We start from the raw sequence: 20,985 nt of genomic DNA on the forward strand, positions 1-20,985 counted from the left end.
TCAGGTGGACAGCACAGCCATGGGTGACAGCCAGCACGGCCATGGGTGACAGCCAGCACGGCCATGGGTGACAGCCAGCACGGCCTCAGGAGAGGGAAGTCCTGCTTGGCCCCCCTGATCTCCTGTTACAACAGCACAACCCACCTGGATGATCCTGGAAAGCCAGGAGATGGAATCCTCAGACTCAGCAAAGTGCATCCAGGACAGGCTGGGGAAAGGGACCTGGGGGTCCTGGCTGGTGGGACAGCAGTGCCCTGGAGCCAGGAGGGACAGGCCAGGATTGTCCTGCTCTGCCCAGGCTCCCCGGGGAATGGGCACAGCCCCGAGGCTGCCAGAACTCCTGGAGCATTTGGACAATGCTCTCAGAGCCAGGGGGGATTGTTGGGGTGTCCTGGGCAGGGCCAGGAGCTGGACTTGATCCCTGTGGATCCCTCCACCCCCAGCAGCTGGGAAAGCATCACCAAGAAAACCACAAAGGTCCAAGGAGTTCTCTTTTGCTGATAAAAGCTGTACAAGCACCACCCACTGATGGATTTTCCAGGGATCTTTCCCATCCCATAGCCTCCACTGGCTGCTGCAGGAGGGACAGCAGATCTTTGGAGGCTGCTCTTGCTGAAAAAATGACCTGGTTTAAGCACTGAGCTCACAGCTCCTGCTGAGGGGGGCTTTAATTGCTGCTGGGCTACTGCCTGTGGGTAAAAGCTTTAATTAAAGTTCCTTAAGGAGAGGGAGAGGATCCAGCACCTGCAGCAACTGATGGAGAGGGGTAGAAGCATCCACAGTGCTGCCTGGGATGGGGACAGGATGGGAGGAGGCAGGGAAAGCCAGCTCAGAGCAGAATTCCAGAATTCCTCCTACAGCTCCTGCTCTCCCATCCCTTCTCCATGTCCTGCCATCAGAAGCTCCAGCCACTCACCTGGCAATGCTCCCAAATGTGCCAGGCTAAGGACAGCAGGACTGGCCCTGCTGATGCCTCCCTAGGAAAACAAAAGGCTTAATAAAGCAGCTTCACGAATCACTAACGAGCTGCTGCCTGCCCTGCAGAGGAGGGCAGGCCCAGGCTGCTTCCTGCCTCACTCAGGCTGTCCATCGTGTCACAGTGCAGCCCTGCTGTGACAGCACTCCCTGGCTTTCATGCTGGAGGAACAGGAGAGGGAAGAGGCACCAGAGCCCCCTTGCCCGTGTTCATGGGTCTGTCAGTGTTTTGCTTTGGGATTGTTTTTGTTTTAAAGATAATAAACATATCCAAGCCCCAACTTTGTCCTCTCACCTCCTCCACCAGCATTTCCCTGCGTGGAGGGAGATGTCCCCAGCCTGTCACACCCTATGGACAACACCAGGAGCATCCCTGAACCTTCTCAGGAGTCTGGGACAGCCCTCAAAGCCAGGAGGACCAAAGCCAATCAGAGAAGACCAGGCTGGAGATGAGCTGGAGCTTTGGGAGGGTCATGGAGAAAGCTGGAGCCCACAGCCACCCCTGCTGGCTCTGTCCCTGGGGTGAGGTGACAGAGGACAGCGAATGGTGGCCACACAGGGGCCCAGGCTGGTGCCTGAGGCCCATTTAAGGAGAAACAAACCTGTTTCTGATTTGTACAAAAGTGCTTTAATGACAAAAGAGCTGAAAATACCTTTGGGTGCATTTCTGGTGCCATCAAACATCCCGTGTGCGATTCCCAGGCCCCTGGCAGGCCTGGGAGGATGAGGGACTTCTCAGGCACCTCCTCCCAGTGCAGCACATCCCCAGGGAGGGGTCTGTCCTCAAGACACAGAAATCCCTTCCAGACCCTCCTCTAAGGACAGTTTTCCTTCAGCCACTCCAGCGGGGGCTGGAGATGCCCGTGTGACGTGCTCTGCCTTCGAGGCTCCTCATTTTGGGAGCCATCCCATTGCCCCCACCCTTGCCATCCCTGAGGGCCCACGGGGCAGCCCAGCAGCAGCTTCGGGAAACGGCGCTTCCAGACCGGAGCCAGCCCGGCCGGGTCCCTGAGACACTGCAAAAGGTCCTGATGGGTGCTGATCCCAACGAGGGGGTTGGAGACACAGAATCCAAAGCTCAGCATCCGCTGGGCGACGGGGCGAAGAAATACACGGCCAGCAGGATGAAGTAAACCATCACCAGCACCGTGCCTGGGCAGACAGACAGGGGTGGAGGGAGTTACTCCCTGGAGCAAGGAGGGACATGGGTTTAGACCTGGAGGGGTCTGGATTAGCCCCCTGTAGAGGACTTCCATGGTTCTCTACAAAATGTCCATTAAAAGGGAGTTTAAAACCTTGAAAGGAGTTTAAAGGGGGGAAATGGGAGTGGATCCCCTTGGAGCTGCTGCAGGGGAACAGCTCCAAGCTGGTCAACCAAGACCCCAGGATCGCTCAGGTCACCACACGCCAAGAGCCCCAAAAAGCAGAAGAGCCCAGGGCTGGAGCCAGGAGCCCCCCATGCCACATCCCAGGGAATACAGGGGTGCTCCAAGCCCCACAGCAGCCCTGTGGGAGGTGCTCACCTTGGAAATAGTCACATTTGCCATCCATGAAGATGTAGTTCATGAGCACCACGCTGAACATGCTGGCGTAGACATGGAGGTCGCTGAAGACGAGCGTGAAGTTGGTCGGCTGCGAGGAAGAGGATTTGGGGTTTATGGTCAACCAGGACAACCCCGCACTGACTCTGCCTGGGGACGTGTGTGTCACCCCCTAAACCCCCTCTGCCACACGTCCCCAGGGTGGGGACTGCACCAGGAGACATCTGACCCCACTTGCCCTGCACTGAGCAGAGAGGAGACACTGGCAAGGGCAGCTGTGTCCTTTCCATGTCCCATGGACACCATGGGACAGTCCCCCAGGGCTGGCCTGGGGTTACTCACGTAGAAGATGGTGAAGAGCACCAGGATGGGGATCTGGAGCATGCAGACCTGCACCGCGATGCAGTTCCCAATCTCGATGCTGAGGAGGAAGGACAGCTTAGGGGCTGTGTCTGGGTGAGAAAATCCCAAACCACAGAGCCCATCCCAGTTCTGACACCGCTTTTTGGGTGACTCATCTCCTTGAGGACAAGCTGACACAGACTGACCCAGCAGTGGCTGGGCAGCTCATCATGGACACCAAAGCAATGGGACTGGGACAAGGCACAGGAACCACCCCAAAACTCATCCTTGGAGCCATCTCACCTCAAGCTCAGATTGTTCTGCAGGGCAAACTGGATGCCGTTGACAATCTCTGGCAGCTCAGGCACCATTGCCAGCACGGTGACACCGATGAAGTACTGCAGGGAAGAGGTGACATCAGCCTGACCACATCCAGGCTCTGGCCGACTGTGCAGAGCATCTCAGCACCTTTCCCCCACTGCTTTTGGGGCTCCAACTGCATCCAGGGCAGGTTCCCCCTCCCTGGAGGGCACATCTTGGTCCTCGGGGCCAGCCAGAGGCAGCTCACCTGTGAGATGGTGGAGTTGGTGAGGATGGGGCTGATGTGCTCCGTGGCCAGGTCAGCACAGGCCGACATGCAGAGGGTGGAGAGCAGGAGGATGACCAGGGCCCGCCAGCGGGACCAGTGCACCACGGCACTGTGGTGGTGGCCAGGCACTGGGGAGAGAGCAGAGACGTGTGGGACGCTGCAGAGCGGTGACGAGAGCCGGCCCTGCAGCCAGGACGTCTGGGGACACTCACTGTGACAGTCGCTGATGTGGATGTCGTAGATGTGTGTGTGGGTTTTGAGGGTGAAGAAGAGCCCGATGAGGTAGGCAGCAGGGAGCAGGATGGACACCGTGTACACCAGGGGTCTGTGGGACACAGGTGACACTGTCAGTGCCACCAGGGTCTGGCATGGACACCCCAGGGGACTTCCCCTGGGGATGAGGAAATGGGGCGCTGGATCACTGGGGTGGAGAGGGGCCCCGGGAGGGATGCAGGAACATGACCAAACCCAGGAGGTGCCACCCCAGTGTGGGGACAGCTCTGTCCCCGCTGCACGGACACTCACTGGACGTGGCTGTAGTAGAGGGTGCCATTGTTGTCCATCTGCAGAGAGAGCACCTGTCAACAGGGGTGCAGGGGACAAGGGACAGCCCCGCTGCCACCACCCAGCACAAGAGCCAGGGGGGCTCAGAGCATCCCTGACCCCAAACTCCCCCTCTTGGGGGTCCAGGTCCCCACTCACCAGGTCAAAGTGACAGTTGTGGCAGAGGTAGTGGCCCAGCGGGTTCTGGGTGACGTTGTGGCACTCGCCACAGACCAGCTTCCCGTAGACCTTGGAGAAGAGCGTCGGGGCAAAGACACCTGCGGGGACAGCACATGGAGCAGGCACCCACCCTGGTGGGACCCCCCAGACCTGGGGACACCCCTGTCCCCAACTCACCTCCCACGGAGAGGAAGAGCAGGGCCGAGCTGACGCCCGCAGAGCGGCTGTTGAACCGCTGCTCCTGGTGCCGGATGCCCCCGATCACCATGCACAGACCCTTGGGGACGGAAAAAACCCCCCGAAAAATCCCCATCAGTGCTTTGCTTACAGCACCCTCCCAGCCCCCAGCGCCACCCGTCTCACCGGCACAAAGAGGACACAGCCCACCAGTGTCCCTGTCAGCGCTGACTTCACCACCTCGGCGTAGCAGCGGTTGCCCTCGCGCGAGCCCTTGATGAGGGCGGTGATGTAGAAGGTGAGCTCGGTGATGGAGCCGAACGTGGCGTTCACCACCGCCCCCACCGCGAAATTGCTCTGGGCTGAGATGCTGGAGAGCAGCAAAAGAGTGTCACAGCAGGGCTGGAGTGTCCCCACTTGGCCACCAAGCGTCCCGTGTCACCTCTCACCTGGCGATGGCCATGCCGATGTAGTAGGAGAGGGGCATGATGGAGAGCAGGGCCAAGGTGAACTTGACGGCGGAGCCCGTCAGGTGGTTGGGGCTGTCCACGTAGCCCAGCACCAGCGTCACCAGCACCAGGGGCAGCAGGTCTGGGACAGCCAGTCAAGGACACAGCACAGGGGGTGGATTTGGGGCCGCTCCCCACCCGTCCCACTGCAGCTCCCTGAAGGATACTGACAGCAAAGACGTTGATGCCATCCACAGCGTACTTGTAGTAGTAGGGGTTGGCAGCGCGGTAGCAGCAGAGAATCACCTCTCCCTCCAGAGGCGCCTCTGTCTGCAGAGGGACAGCAGGGTCACCCCCAGGCCCAAACCCCCCAGAGCAGAGTGCGGGGCCCTGCCCTGGCCAGAGTCACTCACCATCCTCAGGCACCGGATGAGCACGCGCTCCGGGGGCAGCAGCAGCACGCGGGAGGCGGCGCGGGCGCTCAGCTTGGCCACGGGGATGAGGACGATGAGGAGCCAGGCGGTGACACACACGAGCCCGTGGGCCAGGGCCAGCACTGGGTATCCCAGGCACAGCCACACCGCGGTGCTGGCACGGTGCTGTGAACAGGAGGCACCTTCAGGCACTGACCCAGGGGAGGGAAGGGGCCCGCGGGCACCTCGCCCACCACGCTGGGGCCTCCAGGGGTGATGGCACTGGGGGCAGCAAGGGGCTCACCCAGTATCCGGTGCCCACCCAGCACCGTGGGCGCCAGCGGAGAGCCGTGGGACCCCCGAGCAGGGCTGAGCTCTCCCCCACGCCGGCCTCACACGCCTGATGGGATTTGGGCACCTGGGAAAATGGGGATGTCAGGGTGTGCACAGGGCACCCCAAGACCCCCCCAGGGGCTCCCAAGGCACCCTTACCTCCACTTTCTGGATCACTTTGCCAAAGGGCCAGAGGAAATACCCAGCCAGGTCCCAGCAGAGCCTCCCTGCGGGGACACAACCATCAGTGTCCCTTCCACCTACAGGGACATTCCGTGAAGGGACCTAGGAGACCCCACCAGCCATCGGTGCAGTTCTGAGCTCATCCAGCCCTCGCATGGGGGTCCCGAATTTGGAACTCACCATAAGGAGCCCCCATGATGGTGATGAACATCACAGCAGCCACGAGGACGTAGAGGAGCGAGAGCCACCAGCCAAAGAGCAGCAGGTAAAGGACATTCCCACACGTCAGCGTGGACCCTGCAGGAGGGAAGGCACCGGGTGGGACCATTGTCACCTGCAGCTGTCCAAATCACACTGGGGTGTCCCCAGGGCCACCCACCTCCAGAGCCTCGGACGATGTTGAGGTCTGAGTAGAGCTCCTTGACAATCTCTGACCGGTCCTCCCAGGGCCGCGCCGTCACGTGGCTCTTCCATTTCTTGAAGCCAAACTGCAGAGAGAGGAGTTTTTTTTGGGGATGAGTGAAGAGGAAGAAAATTAAACCCCATCACAGCCATCCAGGAGCACCCATGGGTGCCCCCACCCACCTTGTAGTTGTTGGAGAGCTTGTTGGCCTCCACAGCGTTCTCAGCCGTCAGGGTGGTTTTCACCACGCAGCTCTCGCACACCTCCTCCGAGTGCTGCTGGCAGCAGGACGGGGTGGACGTGGCTGTGGGTGACACACGGGGGGTGTCACAGCAGCTGTGGGACCCCCCGGAGCCCCATCCCAGCCCATCCCGCCGCCAGCCTACCTGGGGGGACACGGGGCCGGTGCAGGTGGCAGCCCAGCTCCCCCAGGTCGCCCTGCACGTTGTTGATGGCAGCGCAGTGCCGGTCGCTGAGGGAGCCCCGGCGGGGACCGTCGCTGTCACCGCGGGAATCCGGGACCTTGGGAGCATCTGCGGGAGCTGCTGGAGTCACCCTGGGGCCACATCCCCACCCCCTGCCCGGGCTCAGCACGGCGGGACAGCCGAGTGCCGCTGTCCTGGGGTGCCACCTCGGTCCCCAAACCCCGCAGGGAGGACACAGAGCAGTACCCAGGGATGCTCAGGAGGGGGGACCGCACCAGTGCCCGGTACGTGGCCGGAAATCCCGCTCGGTGCCCGGTGTGTGGCTTGGGAGAGGTGTGGCCCACATGGGATGGGGGATCCCCGGTGGGACCCAGGGATGGGGGAGCCCCTCTGGTCCCCACCCCGTCTCAGCTCACCGGGCGTGTCCTGCGCGCAGCAGCGGCGCTGGCGGCGGCCGGGCTCGATGTCAGCGGCCATGGCGAGAGCCGCAGGTGCAGCGCGGGTGGTCCCGGCCCGGCCCGGCCCGCCGGAATTTAACGGGCGGGGCCGGACATGCGCGCCCCCGGGAGCCGCCCCCGCCCCGGCGGGAGGGGCCGGGCCGCCCCCGGCGCGGGGGGGATGCGCCCGGGAACGGGGCGGGAGCGGGGAACAGGGAGCGGGTGGGCGGGGGGGCACAGGGATCGAGAGGGGCGGGGACCGCGGTGCGTGGAATAACGGGGTGCAGAGAGAGATGGGTGCGTGGAATAACGGGGTGCAGAGAGAGCGGGGTGTGCGGAATAACGGGGTGCAGAGAGAGCGGGGTGTGCGGAATAACGGGGTGCAGAGAGAGCGGGGTGCGTGGAATAACGGGGTGCAGAGAGAGCGGGGCGTGCGGAATAACGGGGTGCAGAGAGAGCGGGGTGTGCGGAATAACGGGGTGCAGAGAGAGCGGGGTGCGTGGAATAACGGGGTGCAGAGAGAGCGGGGCGTGCGGAATAACGGGGTGCAGAGAGAGCGGGGTGTGCGGAATAACGGGGTGCAGACAGAGCGGGGTGTGCGGAATAACGGGGTGCAGAGAGAGCGGGGTGCAGAGAGAGCAGGGTGCGTGGAATAACGGGGTGCAGACAGAGCAGGGTGCGTGGAATAACGGGGTGCAGAGAGAGCGGGGTGTGCGGTGTTTTGGGGTGCAGAGAGAGCAGGGTCCGTGGAATAACGGGGTGCAGAGAGAGCGGGGTGCAGAGAGAGAGCGGGGTGCGTGGAATAACGGGGTGCAGAGAGAGAGGGGTGCGCGGTGTTTTGGGGTGCAGGGAGAGAGGGGGGCGCAGTGTAACGGGGTGCAGAGAGACCAGAGTCCGTGGAATAACGGGGTGCAGAGAAAGCGGGGTGCGCGGTGTTTTGGGGTGCAGAGAGAGCGGGGTGCGCGGTATATGGGGATACACAGGTGAGAGGGTGCAGATATTGGGGTGCAGGGGGAGCAGGGGCCACCGGGATATGGGGTGCGTGGTATATCGGGGTGCCCGGGAATTGGGGTGCACGGTGTATGGGGTGTGCCCAGGGATCAGAACGAACAAGATCTGGGGTGTGCAGTGTTAGGGTACACAGAGATGTGGGGTGCAGAGTTAGGGCCTGCAGGAACAGGGGTCTGCCATGTATTGGGGTGCACGGGGAGCAGGGGCTGTGCAGTGTTGGGGTACAGAAGGAGCAGGGGCTGTGCAGTGTTGGGGTGCACGGGGAGCAGGGGGTGTGCAGTGTTGGGGTACAGAAGGAGGGGGTGCACAGGGAGCAGGGGCTGTGCAGTGTTGGGGAGCACGGGGAGCAGGGGCTGTGCAGTGTTGGGGTACAGAAGGAGCAGGGGCTGTGCAGTGTTGGGGTGCACGGGGAGCAGGGGCTGTGCAGTGTTGGGGTACAGAAGGAGGGGGTGCACGGGGAGCAGGGGCTGGGGTACAGAAGGTGGGCAGGAATGGGGTGCACAATGAATTTGGGGTGCACAGGGTGTCAGGGGGCACCAGGGCTGGGGCACACGGGAGGCTGGGGGCTGTGCTGGAGTGCAGAGTGCTTTGGGGTGCGTGATGGGCTGGGGTGCACAGGGGGCAGGGTGGATGGGAATTAGGGGCACAGGGCCTGACTGGGGTGTGGGGTGCACAGAGAGTGGGGCTTGTGATGTCTTGGGGTGTACAGGGAACACAGCGCACCAGGTATTGGGGTGCACAAAGACTGGGGTGTGTGATCTGTTGGGGTGTGTGATGGGCTGGGGTGCACAGGGAGCAGGGTGGATGGGAATTAGGGGGCACAGGGACTGGTTGGGGTGTGGGGTGCACAGAGAGTGGGGTTTGTGATGTATTGGGGTGTACAGGGAACACAGTGTGCCAGGTATTGGGGTGCACAAAGACTGGGGTGTGTGATCTGTTGGGGTGCACACTGTATTGGGGTGCACAGGGACTGAGGGCTGTGATCTGTTGGGTGTGTGATGTGCTGGGGTGCACAGGGAGCAGGGTGGATGGGAATTAGGGGGCACAGGGACTGGTTGGGGTGTGGGATATATTGGGGTGCACAGAGAGTTGGGCTTGTGACGTATTGGGGTGTACAGAGAGCAGAGTCCACCAAGTATTGCGGTGCACAAAGACTGGGGTGTGTGATCTATTGGGGTGCACACGGACTCAGGGATGTGATCTTTTGGGGTGTGTGACACAGTGGGGTGCACAGGGGCTGAGGGACATGAAGCAGAGTATTGGGGTACAGGGGGATTGGGCTCTGTCACCCTTTGGGGTACAGGGGGATTGGGCTGTGTGATCCTTTGGGGTACAGGGGGATTGGGCTCTGTGACCCTTTGGGGTACAGGGGGACTGGGCTCTGTCACCCTTTGGGGTACAGGGGTACAGGGCTCTGTCACCCTTTGGGGTACAGGGCTCTGTGATCCTTTGGGGTACAGGGGGACTGGGCTGTGTGACCCTTTGGGGTACAGGGGGACTGGGCTGTGTGACCCTTTGGGGTACAGGGGGACTGGGCTGTGTGACCCTTTGGGGTACAGGGGGATTGGGCTGTGTGACCCTTTGGGGTACAGGGGGACTGGGCTCTGTCACCCTTTGGGGTACAGGGGGATTGGGCTCTGTCACCCTTTGGGGTGCAAAAGGATCCAAGTGGGGGCTGTGTGGGAAGAGGCTGTGCAGGATCCTGGGAGCACAGAGGGTTGTGGGGTTCTGGGTACCCCAAAACCCTACAGGGTCCTGGGGCTGCAGAGCCCAGGGCACCCAAGGGTGCCCTATGGGATGGGCTCTTCCTGAGGATCCCCACTTTTTGGTGAAAGAAGGAATTTCTGCCCTTCAAGTTTTTAGAATGTGGCACCAACAGAGCTCATGGGGCTGTGCTGTCCTTGGAGGGGAGAGTTTTGGGGTAAAACCCAGCTAAACCTGGTCCTTGAGCATTGCTCTGTGGTCCATGGATGGATGTGGTCATGCTGAACACAAGAAAAACCCAAAAAGTGTTTGATAAACCAAACTCATTTAATACAAGAACCAAATGAGCCATTTTGGTACCAGTTCTTGGAAAAACCCAGGTCCCCCAGGGAAGAGAGACAGAGTCCCCAAAACCAGTCAGTTCACACCAAAAACCAGCAAAGTTCCAAAAACTCCTCCTTCCCTCCCTCAGTAAAAAATACAGTACAATGATTCCATGTGTTTATGGTCCTATATACACCTCCAAAATACTCATTTACCAGAGTTTACAACAAAGTCTCCCCCTGCCCCTTAGAGAAATGACAAATATTGACTGATCCTTTCTTTGAAGCAAATCCAAGTGCTTTTACCAAAAAAGGTACATTCCCAAAAACCTGTGGGCGTGTAGGGCCTGGTTTCCCACCAAGGTGCATAAAGCTCCCCCATTAGGTGGTGATTAGTGAAAAAAGCTGAAGGAAAATTCAATTCAGAAGCAAAGGCAGGTGAGAGTTGGTGGCAGTGAAGGTACCCGGGGAGTTCAGAGCTCTCAAGGCCCCCTAAGAGCAGAGGCCACACTGGTTTTGTACAAAACAATGAAAATAAAAATTAAAAATAGAAGTAAAATTCTTATTTGCTGAACTCAGCAAGACAAACATGGTTTTGTCTTTCCTTTTCAGCTGCAGGAACACCTTGAGGGGTCAGAAATCACAATTACACCAATAATCAGGGATAAAAATAATGGGTTTTTATCATGCAGAATAAAATGAAGCAAAACTGAGTCTGATCTTCCAGACTTGGAATTTCTTGGATCCTTAAGTTGTCCAGGTTGTTTTATCCCTCCAAGTGCTCACAGCTGTGCACGGCCTTGGGGAGGCTGTTCCAGCTGCACCTTCAAAGGTTTGGTTCAGTTCAGTTCAGTTCAGTTTAGTTTAGTTTAGTGTGAGATCAGTGAAGCTCAGTTTTAACAGGACTGGTTGGGGTGAGGAGCAGGAAGGAGAACTCCTGCCCAGAGCGGATTCCCCCAGTGAAACATTCTGTGTAATGCCTTGACCAAATCCACAGGGAATCAATCACAGGCACTCCCTCCCTCTGTCCTCAAAGCTGAGCTTGAATGCTCCTGGTTGTAGTAAAGCCCCGTTTCAGTCCAAGCTGGTCCCTCAGAGCTGTGTCCCCCTATTCCCCAAAGATCCACAGGACGTTGACTCCTGACAAACCCAGGTTTACACGCCTGCAAAACCAAAGGGATCACAATCAGCCGTTGCCATTTAAAGCTGCTGTTCATTCAATGTTAGCACCATGAATTATCACCCCACCGTGGTGGTGTTGGTCTGACACCATTCCCATCTTGTTCCCATGGGATACCTACCCCAGCATCCCAGATTCCTTCGTCTTTATGATGTACAGGAACATCAGCAAGGTGTGGAACATGTTGTTCCTGCCCTGGAGCCACAGACAGAGACAAGGATTTAGAAATCAAAACAACGCAAAATCGCAGAATTTTCCTACTTTGGAACTTCCCCTCAGAATTTGCACTGGCCTCAAGGGGTGACATCGCCCACCAGGGATTGTGATCTGGGGTTTTACAATAAATTGGCAGAAATTGATAAGAGTCTATCTCCAAAACAGACACCACAGGGAGAATTCAGCAGCAGAGTAAGCACCACGTGCTGGGCAAAGCCCGAGCTGGACCAGCCTCAGTGTAAACGGACAGAAATGTGCCTAGGATTTAAAAAGAGCCCAAAGCAGCCCTGGAAGAGATCGCTGAGAGCAGGAGGAGAACAGAGCCCTGTACCTTGGGCAGGCTGTAGACGTGGCACTCGTAGATCAGCTCGTAGTGGGGAGGGTTGATGCTGCTCTGGTAGATGCAGAACACGTTTTCGTTTGAAGTGTCTGAATTCAAAATTAATTAAAACCACAGGATTCAGAGGTGCTGCTGTGAGGCCAGAGGAAAAGAGCAGCTGCAGGCCAGCCCATACCTGGTTTATCTGGAGTCTGGATGAAGTGCTGGGAGGTGAAGGTTTTGCCATCGGGGTACTTGGGGTGAGGCGGGAGCCTGGAGTCCAGGTAAGTGCAGAACACGTGCATCAGGATCTGGGCAAACACAGCCAAACCTCACTGCAAGGCCCCAGACCCAGCAGCTAATCCCAGCCTTTGCTGACCTGTGCTTACAATGCTGGCCTAGCCCCAGGCTTAGGAGCAGCTTCATTCCTAAATCACCGATTTCAGATTGGCTGAGAACAGCAGAGGAGCTCAGAAACCAACTCTGCCCACCCCAAACCCAGCAGGGAACCTTCTCCCTTTCCCTCGTGGAAATCACTGCAAAGTCTGGGCTGGCCACAAGCTTAGGAATGCCAAAACTGTGAAATAAAGTCTTGGGATGAGCACCCAGATAAGCAGGGACAGCCTGAGGGTTGTTTCAGCCCTTTCTGGCGAGTTCCCAATATTTTATGTGGGTAACATCAGCAAGTTATCTGTGATCTGGTGCTCTCTGTGTTCCTTACACCCAACAGGAGCTGCTTGCCAGAGAGAACAGAGGATTTGCTGGGAAAAAATGCCACAAATCTGTAAAAATCTGGGAGGTGCACCTTGGAGCTCACAGCATTTTGTTACCCACAATTAATAAAAATATGAAATTGTCGATTTTTTTTTTCTAATAGCCTTAAATTAATGTCAAAACTTCTTCATTTGCACTTTTGCTGTTTATCAGGACACTCACAGCTGCTCCATAGCTGGACAATTCCAAATATTCAACCACGTTCCCAACCAGAAAATCAAATCCTATTTCCAGGTTGATTTTCCACTTTCAGCAGTGGAATCCCTTTCCTTATCCAGCAGCAAAGCTCCGGTTCTCTGATTTCCCCATGCTCCTCAAAGGCCTCCTGGCTGCTCCCTCCAAACCCTCCCCCGAAATCCCAGCATCCCTGGGATCCAGGTGTGCCTGGAACTCACCGAGGAGTCGGTGGGAAGATCCGTGTCCCATTTGCGGCCCTTGAAATCCCCTCCTCCGTTCCAGCGGAAGGAGCTCATGCAGCCTCCCTGGGACAGCTCTGCAACGGCAGCGGTTTACACTGCAATGGCAGCACTTTGCACTGCAATGGTGGCACTTTGCACTGCAAGGGCAGCACTTTGCACTGCAAGGGCAGCACTTTGCACTGCACTGCACTGGCAGCACTTTGCACTGCACTGCACTGGCAGCACTTTGCACTGCACTGCAAGGGCAGCACTTTGCACTGCACTGCACTGGCAGCACTTTGCACTGCACTGCACTGGCAGCACTTTGCACTGCACTGCAAGGGCAGCACTTTGCACTGCAAGGGCAGCACTTTGCACTGCAAGGGCAGCACTTTGCACTGCAAGGGCAGCACTTTGCACTGCAAGGGCAGCACTTTGCACTGCAATGGGAGCACTTTGCACTGCAAGGGCAGCACTTTGCACTGCAATGGCAGCACTTTGCACTGCAAGGGCGGCACTTTGCACTGCAAGGGCGGCACTTTGCACTGCAATGGCAGCACTGCACTGCAACGGCAGCACTTTGCACTGCACTGCAATGGCAGCACTTTGCACTGCACTGCAATGGCAGCACTTTGCACTGCAATGGCAGCACTGCACTGCAACGGCAGCACTTTGCACTGCACTGCAATGGCAGCACTTTGCACTGCACTGCAATGGCAGCACTGCACTGCAATGGCAGCACTGCACTGCAATGGCAGCACTTTGCACTGCACTGCAATGGCAGCACTTTGCACTGCACTGCAATGGCAGCACTTTGCACTGCACTGCAATGGCAGCACTTTGCACTGCAATGGCAGCACTTTGCACTGCACTGCAATGGCAGCAGCTTGTACAATGATTCCATGTGTTTATGGTCCATTCCATGTTATTCCACTTCATTGGAATAACAGCAGTTTGCACTTCATTGGAATAACAGCAGTTGTTCCCTTCACTGCACTGCCAGCAGTTTTCCCTTCACTGCACTGGCAGCGGTTTACACTGCAATGGCAGCAGTTTTCCCTTCACTGCACTGGCAGCAGTTGTTCCCTTCACTGCAATGGCAGCAGTTGTTCCCTTCCTGGGGGCTGGAAGTGCATCTAAACAAAGGGGGGTTCTGGTGTAGGAAATGGGAACAATTCCAATTGGCAGGGAAGATATTGGTCAAGGGGGTGAAGTGACAGGAGGATTTTTGTTTGTGGAGAATGAAGTGGATAATTTCACCCCGAGCAGGCAGGAGGAAATCATGGAAGGGTTTGGATTGGAGGGAAACTGGAGGACCACCCAGTGCCACCCCTGCCATGGCAGGGACACCTCCCACCGGCCCTGGACATTGCAGGGATGCAGGGACAGCTCTTACAGAACTGATTCCGTTCCCTGCAGCATGGAAATGTCTGGCAATCAGAACAGCAACAGCACGAACCTCTGATCCTTTCCACCAAATACTCCTGGTTTGGGGTGAGGTCCAGGTACTGCACCAGCGCGTTGAGGGTGGGGATGAGCGGAGCCTTCACCAGGGCTGCCTGCTTCAGGCTGCTGATGCTGGCTTCTGTAACACACACAGCTCAGGGCCCTGCCAGGGAACCCCACACACCAAACACCCCCAGACACCACAGAGCAGCACAAACCCCCTTCACATCTGCTACAAGGAAGCAACAGGAACTTAAAGAGCAGCAGGAGAGAAACAAAGTGAAAACAAAGTGAAAACAAAAGCAGCGCCTCCGGGTTCTTTAAGCACTTTACAACAGCAGCGTTGGAGGAAACGCTCTAAGAACAACCCAAAAAGAATCACTTCATTCAAAGCCAGCACATCAAATCAGTTAATCTAAAACAACAGGAGAAGAGCTGCTACAGAATCCTAACCTGACATGAAAAACAGGACCCCAGCTCATCAGTATTTTTAAAAAATCGACAGAATTTTAAAAACCCTGTTCTTTCAGGAAGTGGGTGAATTGAAGGAAGAACTTGGAAAAGCACATAACAGTGGAGACAGAGAGACTTTTGGGAAACACTGAGAAATGACAGCACATCTGCCTTTGAAATGCTTTCTGCCTGATTAATAATCAATTATTATTAATGATAATTTGAGCTGTAAAATTAAATTTATGGGAGAAAAAAAGAGGAATTTAAGAATTGTACCTAAGTGTCCAAGCATGGATATTTATAGAAGTACTATGGCAAACCTTCCCAGCTTAAAGAAATGCAGGAGGTGGAACAGAGACAGCATCAAAAGAGAGCAGAAATGGAACAAAAGTATTTCCCAGACCTAATTTCTGTACCACCCCCTCCAAGGGAATCCCCAGGCTGCTGACCCTACCTCCAATCTGCAGCTCTGGACAGCCCATCCTCCTCAGCTGAGTGCTCACCGATTCCATCTCTTCCACCAGTGGCACCAGAATGGTGTCATTGATCCACTGGGAGGGAAAAAGGGCAAAATTCAAGCTCAGAGGCAAAAGGGATGTTTAATAATAAACCCCTCAGCTTACACCCTGCCACCATCCCCACCACAACCACAAAGCAAACAGAAACACCGAAGTCCGTCAAAGAGAGAAATAATTTCATTTAATTTAATTGTCAATTTAAGTGACCCCTTAACAGCTTCTGGAAAGGCAGAAAATTCAATGTAAAGGAGTTGGGAAAACCCATCTGTCTCAGGTGAAGCTTTTCTGGGCAGTGAGGGAAGGGGGCTGTGACTCCCAGCCCTGCAAGCACAAAGTGATGGATGCAGTCCCTCTCCTGTTGGGCTCAGGACAGCAGGGAGGTGACAAATGTGTGGGATTTGGGTGTGACAGAGCACCCAACCCTCAGCCAGGCCCTGCACCCCTCCCACCCCGGGCACACAGGACAAGGAGGAATTTCCCCCCTTGGAGCTCCTCAGAGGGGCACTTACATTCCTGAATTTTGCTGTCCAGGAATCCATGTGATCCAGGAGCTGCCGGTTCATTGTCACCCGTGCCCACACCTAGGAAAGGTTTATTAGATCCACATGAGAACCTCACAGAGCTTTTAGGGTCTGTGACAATTCCTGCTGCTGCAGAAGGAAGGAGTTGGCTGAATGCTGGAGGCCTTTTTCCCCCCACATTCCTGACCCACCTCAAAGGTACATTTTTAAATCCCATCTCTCCCTCCTGACCATTTTTTTTTATGGTGTGGAATTTACCTCTTCTGCAGCCTGTTTGGAGGTGAGATCAGCTTCATCCTTGTGTGCAGAAGGAGCCTGGGACCTGCAGGCCAGCTGGTACTGGAACTTCCTCAGGATCTGTGCATGGTCTGCCATGGAGCGGCTGTAGTTCCAAAACGTTGGGCTGCTGGAGGGAGAGCTGGAATCTGAGCTCCCTGGAAAGATTAATTCATTGAGAAGTTCAGTTCAATTATTGCCAAGTGATTCTGGAGAACCAGCACAGGGACAACAGGTCAGTGTGAGTGAATGCACTGCAGGCACTCTGCAGAAACACTGCATTTACCCTCAGCTTGATTGTCCCAGCCCAGGAGATAAACCTTCCTGGCTGGAGTTCATCCCCTTTATCCTTATCTTGAGAAAAATGCACTGGATTCAGCCCCTTATCTGAAAGCACTTGGACAAAATCCCCCTCTTACAAGGTGATCTTATCTCAGCTCCTTACAGCCACCAAGTGCTGCAGAGATAATCCAGCAGCATTCCCACGCTTGGATCCTGTTCCAAGGAACAACTGGAGGGAAACTGCCTGTAGGGGAAACAATGGGGTTCTACCTCACAGCCCAGCTCACAGGTGACCCAGAACTGAATGGAACCTTTTCACTGGTACCTCCCCATCACAAAAACCAACACTGCATAAAACCAACACCTCTTCCCTGCCAGTCTTCTCCCAGCAAACCCCCCCAGTTTACCCAGCTGAACTCGGTGCTGTTTCTCCTCCTCGTTCCTCAGGAAGGTGTCCAGGGATTTGACATCTGTGATGCAGTCGTCTTTGTAGGTGGAATTGTTGTACAGGATGGGAGAGAATCGGTAGTGAGACCTGATCCCAGCGCTGTCCACAGGCCCCACGCTCATGGAATAGGGGGATCCATTGGGAGAGTGGCTGAAGCTGGAAACCTTGGGAGAACACAAGAAGGAATTCATTTCTTTTTCGCTCCCAAGGGCGGAGCCGTGCCACGGGAGCGTGCTGGCCCTACCTTGGTGTAGCTGCTGCCGGGTGAGCAGGTGCCCGCGGGGCTGTGCGAGGGGCTGGTGCCCGGCAGAGCCTGGAGCTGGGCGCTGTAGCCACCCAGGCAGCCCGCAGGGAACTTGGGGCTGGCGCTGGGCGAGCGCGAGGGGCTGTAGCTGAGCACGCACTGGCCCTGGATGGGCGGCGACGGCGTCAGGGACAGCACCCGCTTGGGCCCCGCCTCCCGGGGCGGGGTGATCTGCACAGCTGCAAGGGAAGCACCGGCGCGTCACCAAACTGCCCTTCTCCATGTCAAATACATGATTAATGCAATTCAGAGACCTTCAGGTTCCTACACAACTCCCATAAAACTGAGACCCGTGAGCCCAGCTCGGAATAAACCCTGCAGGGGGCTTCTCTAATGTCCCACCAGCTCCTGCACCTGCCCACTGCTCCCATCTGTACCACACAATTCACCTCTCAATTACCTAAAACACGATTAGTTCCACCTGCTCCCATCTGTACCACACAATTCACCTCTCAATTACCTAAAACACGATTAGTTCCGCCTCAAACGGCCACAAACTGAACCACAAGATCGAGCCCAGCTCCTGGCCCTGCACAGCACAACCCCAAGCACCCAGCTCAGCTTACAGCTCTTTCTTGTCAGGAGAGAATTCAGCACAAAGAACCCAGAACTGCAGACACAGCAATAAAGCCACGGAAAAGAACAAGGGGAGGGTTGATTCCCCACCTGCCCTGCGCAGCCAGCCCGTGATCTGCTGGCTGGGACTCGTCACCAAGCTGGCTGGTGCTGCTGTGTAGGTGAAGTACCTCCAGAAATCAAACAGGGCATTGAGGCTGAACAGGGCTGCCAGGGCAAATTCTGCAAGAAACACACGAGCTTCTGTCATGGTTTGAGCAAAAATTACATTGTTGGCAAAACCAGGCTATGTCTATTGAAAACAGGTCATTATTAGTGCTGCCAGTTTGGGGAAGAATCCAAGATTCCTTCACTTCTTTAGGCAAGAACCATTGGAGATTATTTTCCTCACTGTTGAAGTTAATTTATACATTTAAAATTTTGATTTTTAAAATGGGATGGATTGTTATTTTCCAAAAAGGAAATCTCATGATTCTTGCTTCTTCCCATGCTGTTTGACAGAGCTTAGAGTCTCCTCCTCTGAAACCAACTTGAATTGTTGTAAAATTTCACCCACACCCAGAACACAACACAGCAGGAAAATAAATCTGAGGCTCTCTAAAGCCTTAATCCACACATTAGGAGAGATTTCACACATCAATTAAGTCCTCCCTGCCCATTTCCCACAGAGAAAAAGCTGTTAACACTCTTTATCTGCCCCTAAAAAGGATGGGACTCCAGCAGTTTCAAGGGAGATCACAGAAAGGAAAACAAAATTTTGGTTTAGAACTCACACAGAAAAAAACCCCCAAACCCTGCCTTAAAAACAACCTCCCAGCAATAAAAATGAGTAAAAATCAATCCTGAAATTTGATTTAAATGCTGCAACGACTCACCAATGTACCAGAGTGGAAAGCAGGTGATGTTGTAGTATGTGCTTAGGAGTTTCCCAGTCCTGAAAAGCAAAACAAGGGAGAATTTAGCAGAAATTCCATCCTGAGGGATATTTAGGGCTGCACACGGTGGAATCTTTGCTGGTTTGAATCAGATGGAACAATTAACTCACATTTCAGTGTAGATCATGCCTGCTACAGATATATTGAGGAGTCCCCAGGCCAGCACCACCTTCCTGGTCTCAGCCTGTTTCCTCATCTTCACAGCCAGGTCGATGAGGGAAGTGTCTGGACTCTTATTCGGTGTCATTGTCTGTGGGAACACAGGGAAAAGACAAAGTCTGTGAATTTTTAATCAACAGGAAGATTCTGAGCCAGGTTACTAAGGAACAGTGTCCATCTTCTCCCTCATTTTTGAATAATGTCCTTCAAAAGGAGGAGGGAAAGCTCCTGCCTCCTCCAGGCAAGAGCAGTGTTTTTAGCGAAAATTCTCACTTATTTCAGCAGGTAACAGAGTATTTTCTGAGATCTGAAACCCACAGATTTTATTTCCTCATTTAGGCCCAGTAACACCTTATATGAAGGCAATAACTCTGTCCCAGGCAGGCAGCCCTCACATCTCCCCCCAGACCTCAACCCCTACCCCAAACTTCTTCTATCCTCTCCCCACCACAAACCTCTTAGGCGATCCTCCTCCTCTTCAAACTTCTCTGATCCCCTCTCCAAATTTAAACTCTCCCGCTTCTCACACTTCCCTTCTTTCCCCGCCCCAAACCTCTGCTCCTCCCGCTCCCCAAACCTCTGTGATCCCCCTCCTCACATTTCATCTCTGCAGACCTCAATGTCCTCCTCCCCAAACCTCCCCGATGCCCCTCCTCACACCTCTCTGATCCCCCTCCCCGAACCTCTCCGGTCTCCCATCCCCGAACCTTCCATCTCCCCTCCCAACCGCCCTCCCCAAACCTCTCCGCTCCCCCTCCCGAAGCTCGGCCGTGCCTCCCTCCCATGTTCCACCTCACCTCTCGGCAGATCGGTCCCGTTTCCCCTCAGCCCGGGCAGTTTTTTCCCCTTTTCTCTCCGGGGCTCTCCGGTCCCCTCACGCCGCCGCGGCCCCGCGCTCTGTGCGCCTGCGCGGGCGCTCGCGCCGCGTCACCGGCCGCGCCGGGGGAGGGGCGAAGGGGGCGGGCGCTCGCGCGCGGGTTTTGGCGGGAAGGGCGTGAGGGGGCCGCCATGTTGGGGGGGGGCGAAGGAGCGGGTTTTGGCGGGAAGGGCGTGAGGGGGCCGCCATGTTGGGGGGGGGCGAAGGAGCGGGTTTTGGCGGGAAGGGCGTGAGGGGGCCGCCATGTTGGGGGGGGCGAAGGAGCCCTCACAGTTTGGCTCTGGGGTTTTTTACTTGTCTTTATCGCTAAATTGTTTAGTTGCTGTGAAAAACGCCAGTCACTTGTTTTTTAAATTTTTAAAAGTTTAATAGTAATAAAATGGTTATAAAAATAGTAGTAAAATTAGAGTAATAATAATTTGGACAGTTTGGATTAGGACAATATGAGACAATAGAAACAAAGAGTTACAGACAGTCCGGGTACCTTTTTATGGGCAACATAAGCCCGGAAAAGGACCCACGTTAACAGAGGATTAACCCTAAAAACAATAACCTGTTGCATATTCATACACTTCATCCATGATGCATAAATTCCATTCAAACACAGGATTCTGTCTGGTCATCGTCAACTTCTTCGTCTGGATCCTGACAGCGCCTTCGAGGCAGGAAGAAGTTCATTTCTCCTGATAATGGAGCAATAAATTCTTTTTCTCTGAAAGATTCAGGTGTCCTGTGGCTGCTATCTCGCTGTGAGTCCTTTCTTTAAAAAAGTATCCTACATAGTTTCTATTTTAACATTTTTTATAACCTAAAACTATATTTAACACACCACTCAAGAGAATTAATGCAGCATTACTTTATAACACAACACATATTCATTTTAATATTTGCGAAAAGCCAATCATAAAATACGCATTTTTCACAGTTACACATTGCCATGTCTGTCAGACCAATATGTTGCCACAGCAGGTAAAATGTTGAGGGGTTTTGGGTCTGTTTGCGTGCTGTGCAAGTGTAGTTTTATATTTCTGCATTGGTGTAACTTCGTATTTCTGCGCAAGCACAACTTCATATTTCTGTACCAGTGTCCCCAAAACCGTGGGGATAAATAAGACTCCTAACACTCTTTTTAAAAATGTCACAGTATTTATTCTTGGCCAAGGTTTGTGTGTGTGGCTGACAAAGTTCAGGCTGCCACATGAGCCCTAATATAAAACTTTTCCACTTGTTTATGCATTTTAACAAACAAATTAGTGTTCATTGGTCCTAAATTGC

The 20,985-nt window shown here is 55.1% G+C and overlaps 2 protein-coding genes and 1 long non-coding RNA gene across 3 annotated transcripts; 1 reads left to right on the forward strand and 2 right to left on the reverse strand.

Annotated features, from left to right (window-relative positions):
• Positions 1 to 1,580: 1,580 nt before the first annotated feature.
• LOC118697967 (uncharacterized) lies at positions 1,581 to 7,074 on the reverse strand. The gene is made up of 20 exons (XM_036401000.2): positions 6,970 to 7,074; positions 6,515 to 6,661; positions 6,311 to 6,432; positions 6,105 to 6,213; positions 5,906 to 6,022; positions 5,702 to 5,769; positions 5,514 to 5,627; positions 5,210 to 5,395; positions 5,024 to 5,126; positions 4,797 to 4,938; positions 4,534 to 4,717; positions 4,348 to 4,447; positions 4,150 to 4,268; positions 3,973 to 4,010; positions 3,660 to 3,772; positions 3,427 to 3,575; positions 3,162 to 3,256; positions 2,859 to 2,937; positions 2,499 to 2,607; positions 1,581 to 2,127 (listed from the first exon to the last, which is right to left on the reverse strand). The coding sequence occupies exons 1-20, from the start codon at positions 7,028 to 7,030 to the stop codon at positions 2,054 to 2,056; spliced, it is 2,229 nt and encodes a 742-aa protein (XP_036256893.1). The 5' UTR covers positions 7,031 to 7,074; the 3' UTR covers positions 1,581 to 2,053.
• LOC118697969 (uncharacterized) lies at positions 5,746 to 12,603 on the forward strand. Its single transcript, XR_004981819.2, has 2 exons — positions 5,746 to 5,990; positions 11,882 to 12,603. It is a non-coding gene; the product is annotated as an uncharacterized LOC118697969 (long non-coding RNA).
• Positions 10,014 to 19,724, reverse strand: TMEM209 (transmembrane protein 209). The gene is made up of 15 exons (XM_036401001.2): positions 19,631 to 19,724; positions 18,785 to 18,924; positions 18,615 to 18,673; positions 17,830 to 17,961; positions 17,104 to 17,342; positions 16,819 to 17,023; positions 16,112 to 16,287; positions 15,842 to 15,913; positions 15,269 to 15,365; positions 14,375 to 14,500; positions 12,913 to 13,010; positions 11,940 to 12,054; positions 11,756 to 11,853; positions 11,330 to 11,403; positions 10,014 to 11,191 (listed from the first exon to the last, which is right to left on the reverse strand). The coding sequence occupies exons 2-15, from the start codon at positions 18,919 to 18,921 to the stop codon at positions 11,137 to 11,139; spliced, it is 1,683 nt and encodes a 560-aa protein (XP_036256894.1). The 5' UTR covers positions 18,922 to 18,924; positions 19,631 to 19,724; the 3' UTR covers positions 10,014 to 11,136.
• Positions 19,725 to 20,985: the final 1,261 nt, after the last annotated feature.

The sequence above is a fragment of the Molothrus ater genome, chromosome 5 (assembly GCF_012460135.2).
Source record: "Molothrus ater isolate BHLD 08-10-18 breed brown headed cowbird chromosome 5, BPBGC_Mater_1.1, whole genome shotgun sequence".
Lineage (NCBI taxonomy): Eukaryota > Metazoa > Chordata > Aves > Passeriformes > Icteridae > Molothrus > Molothrus ater.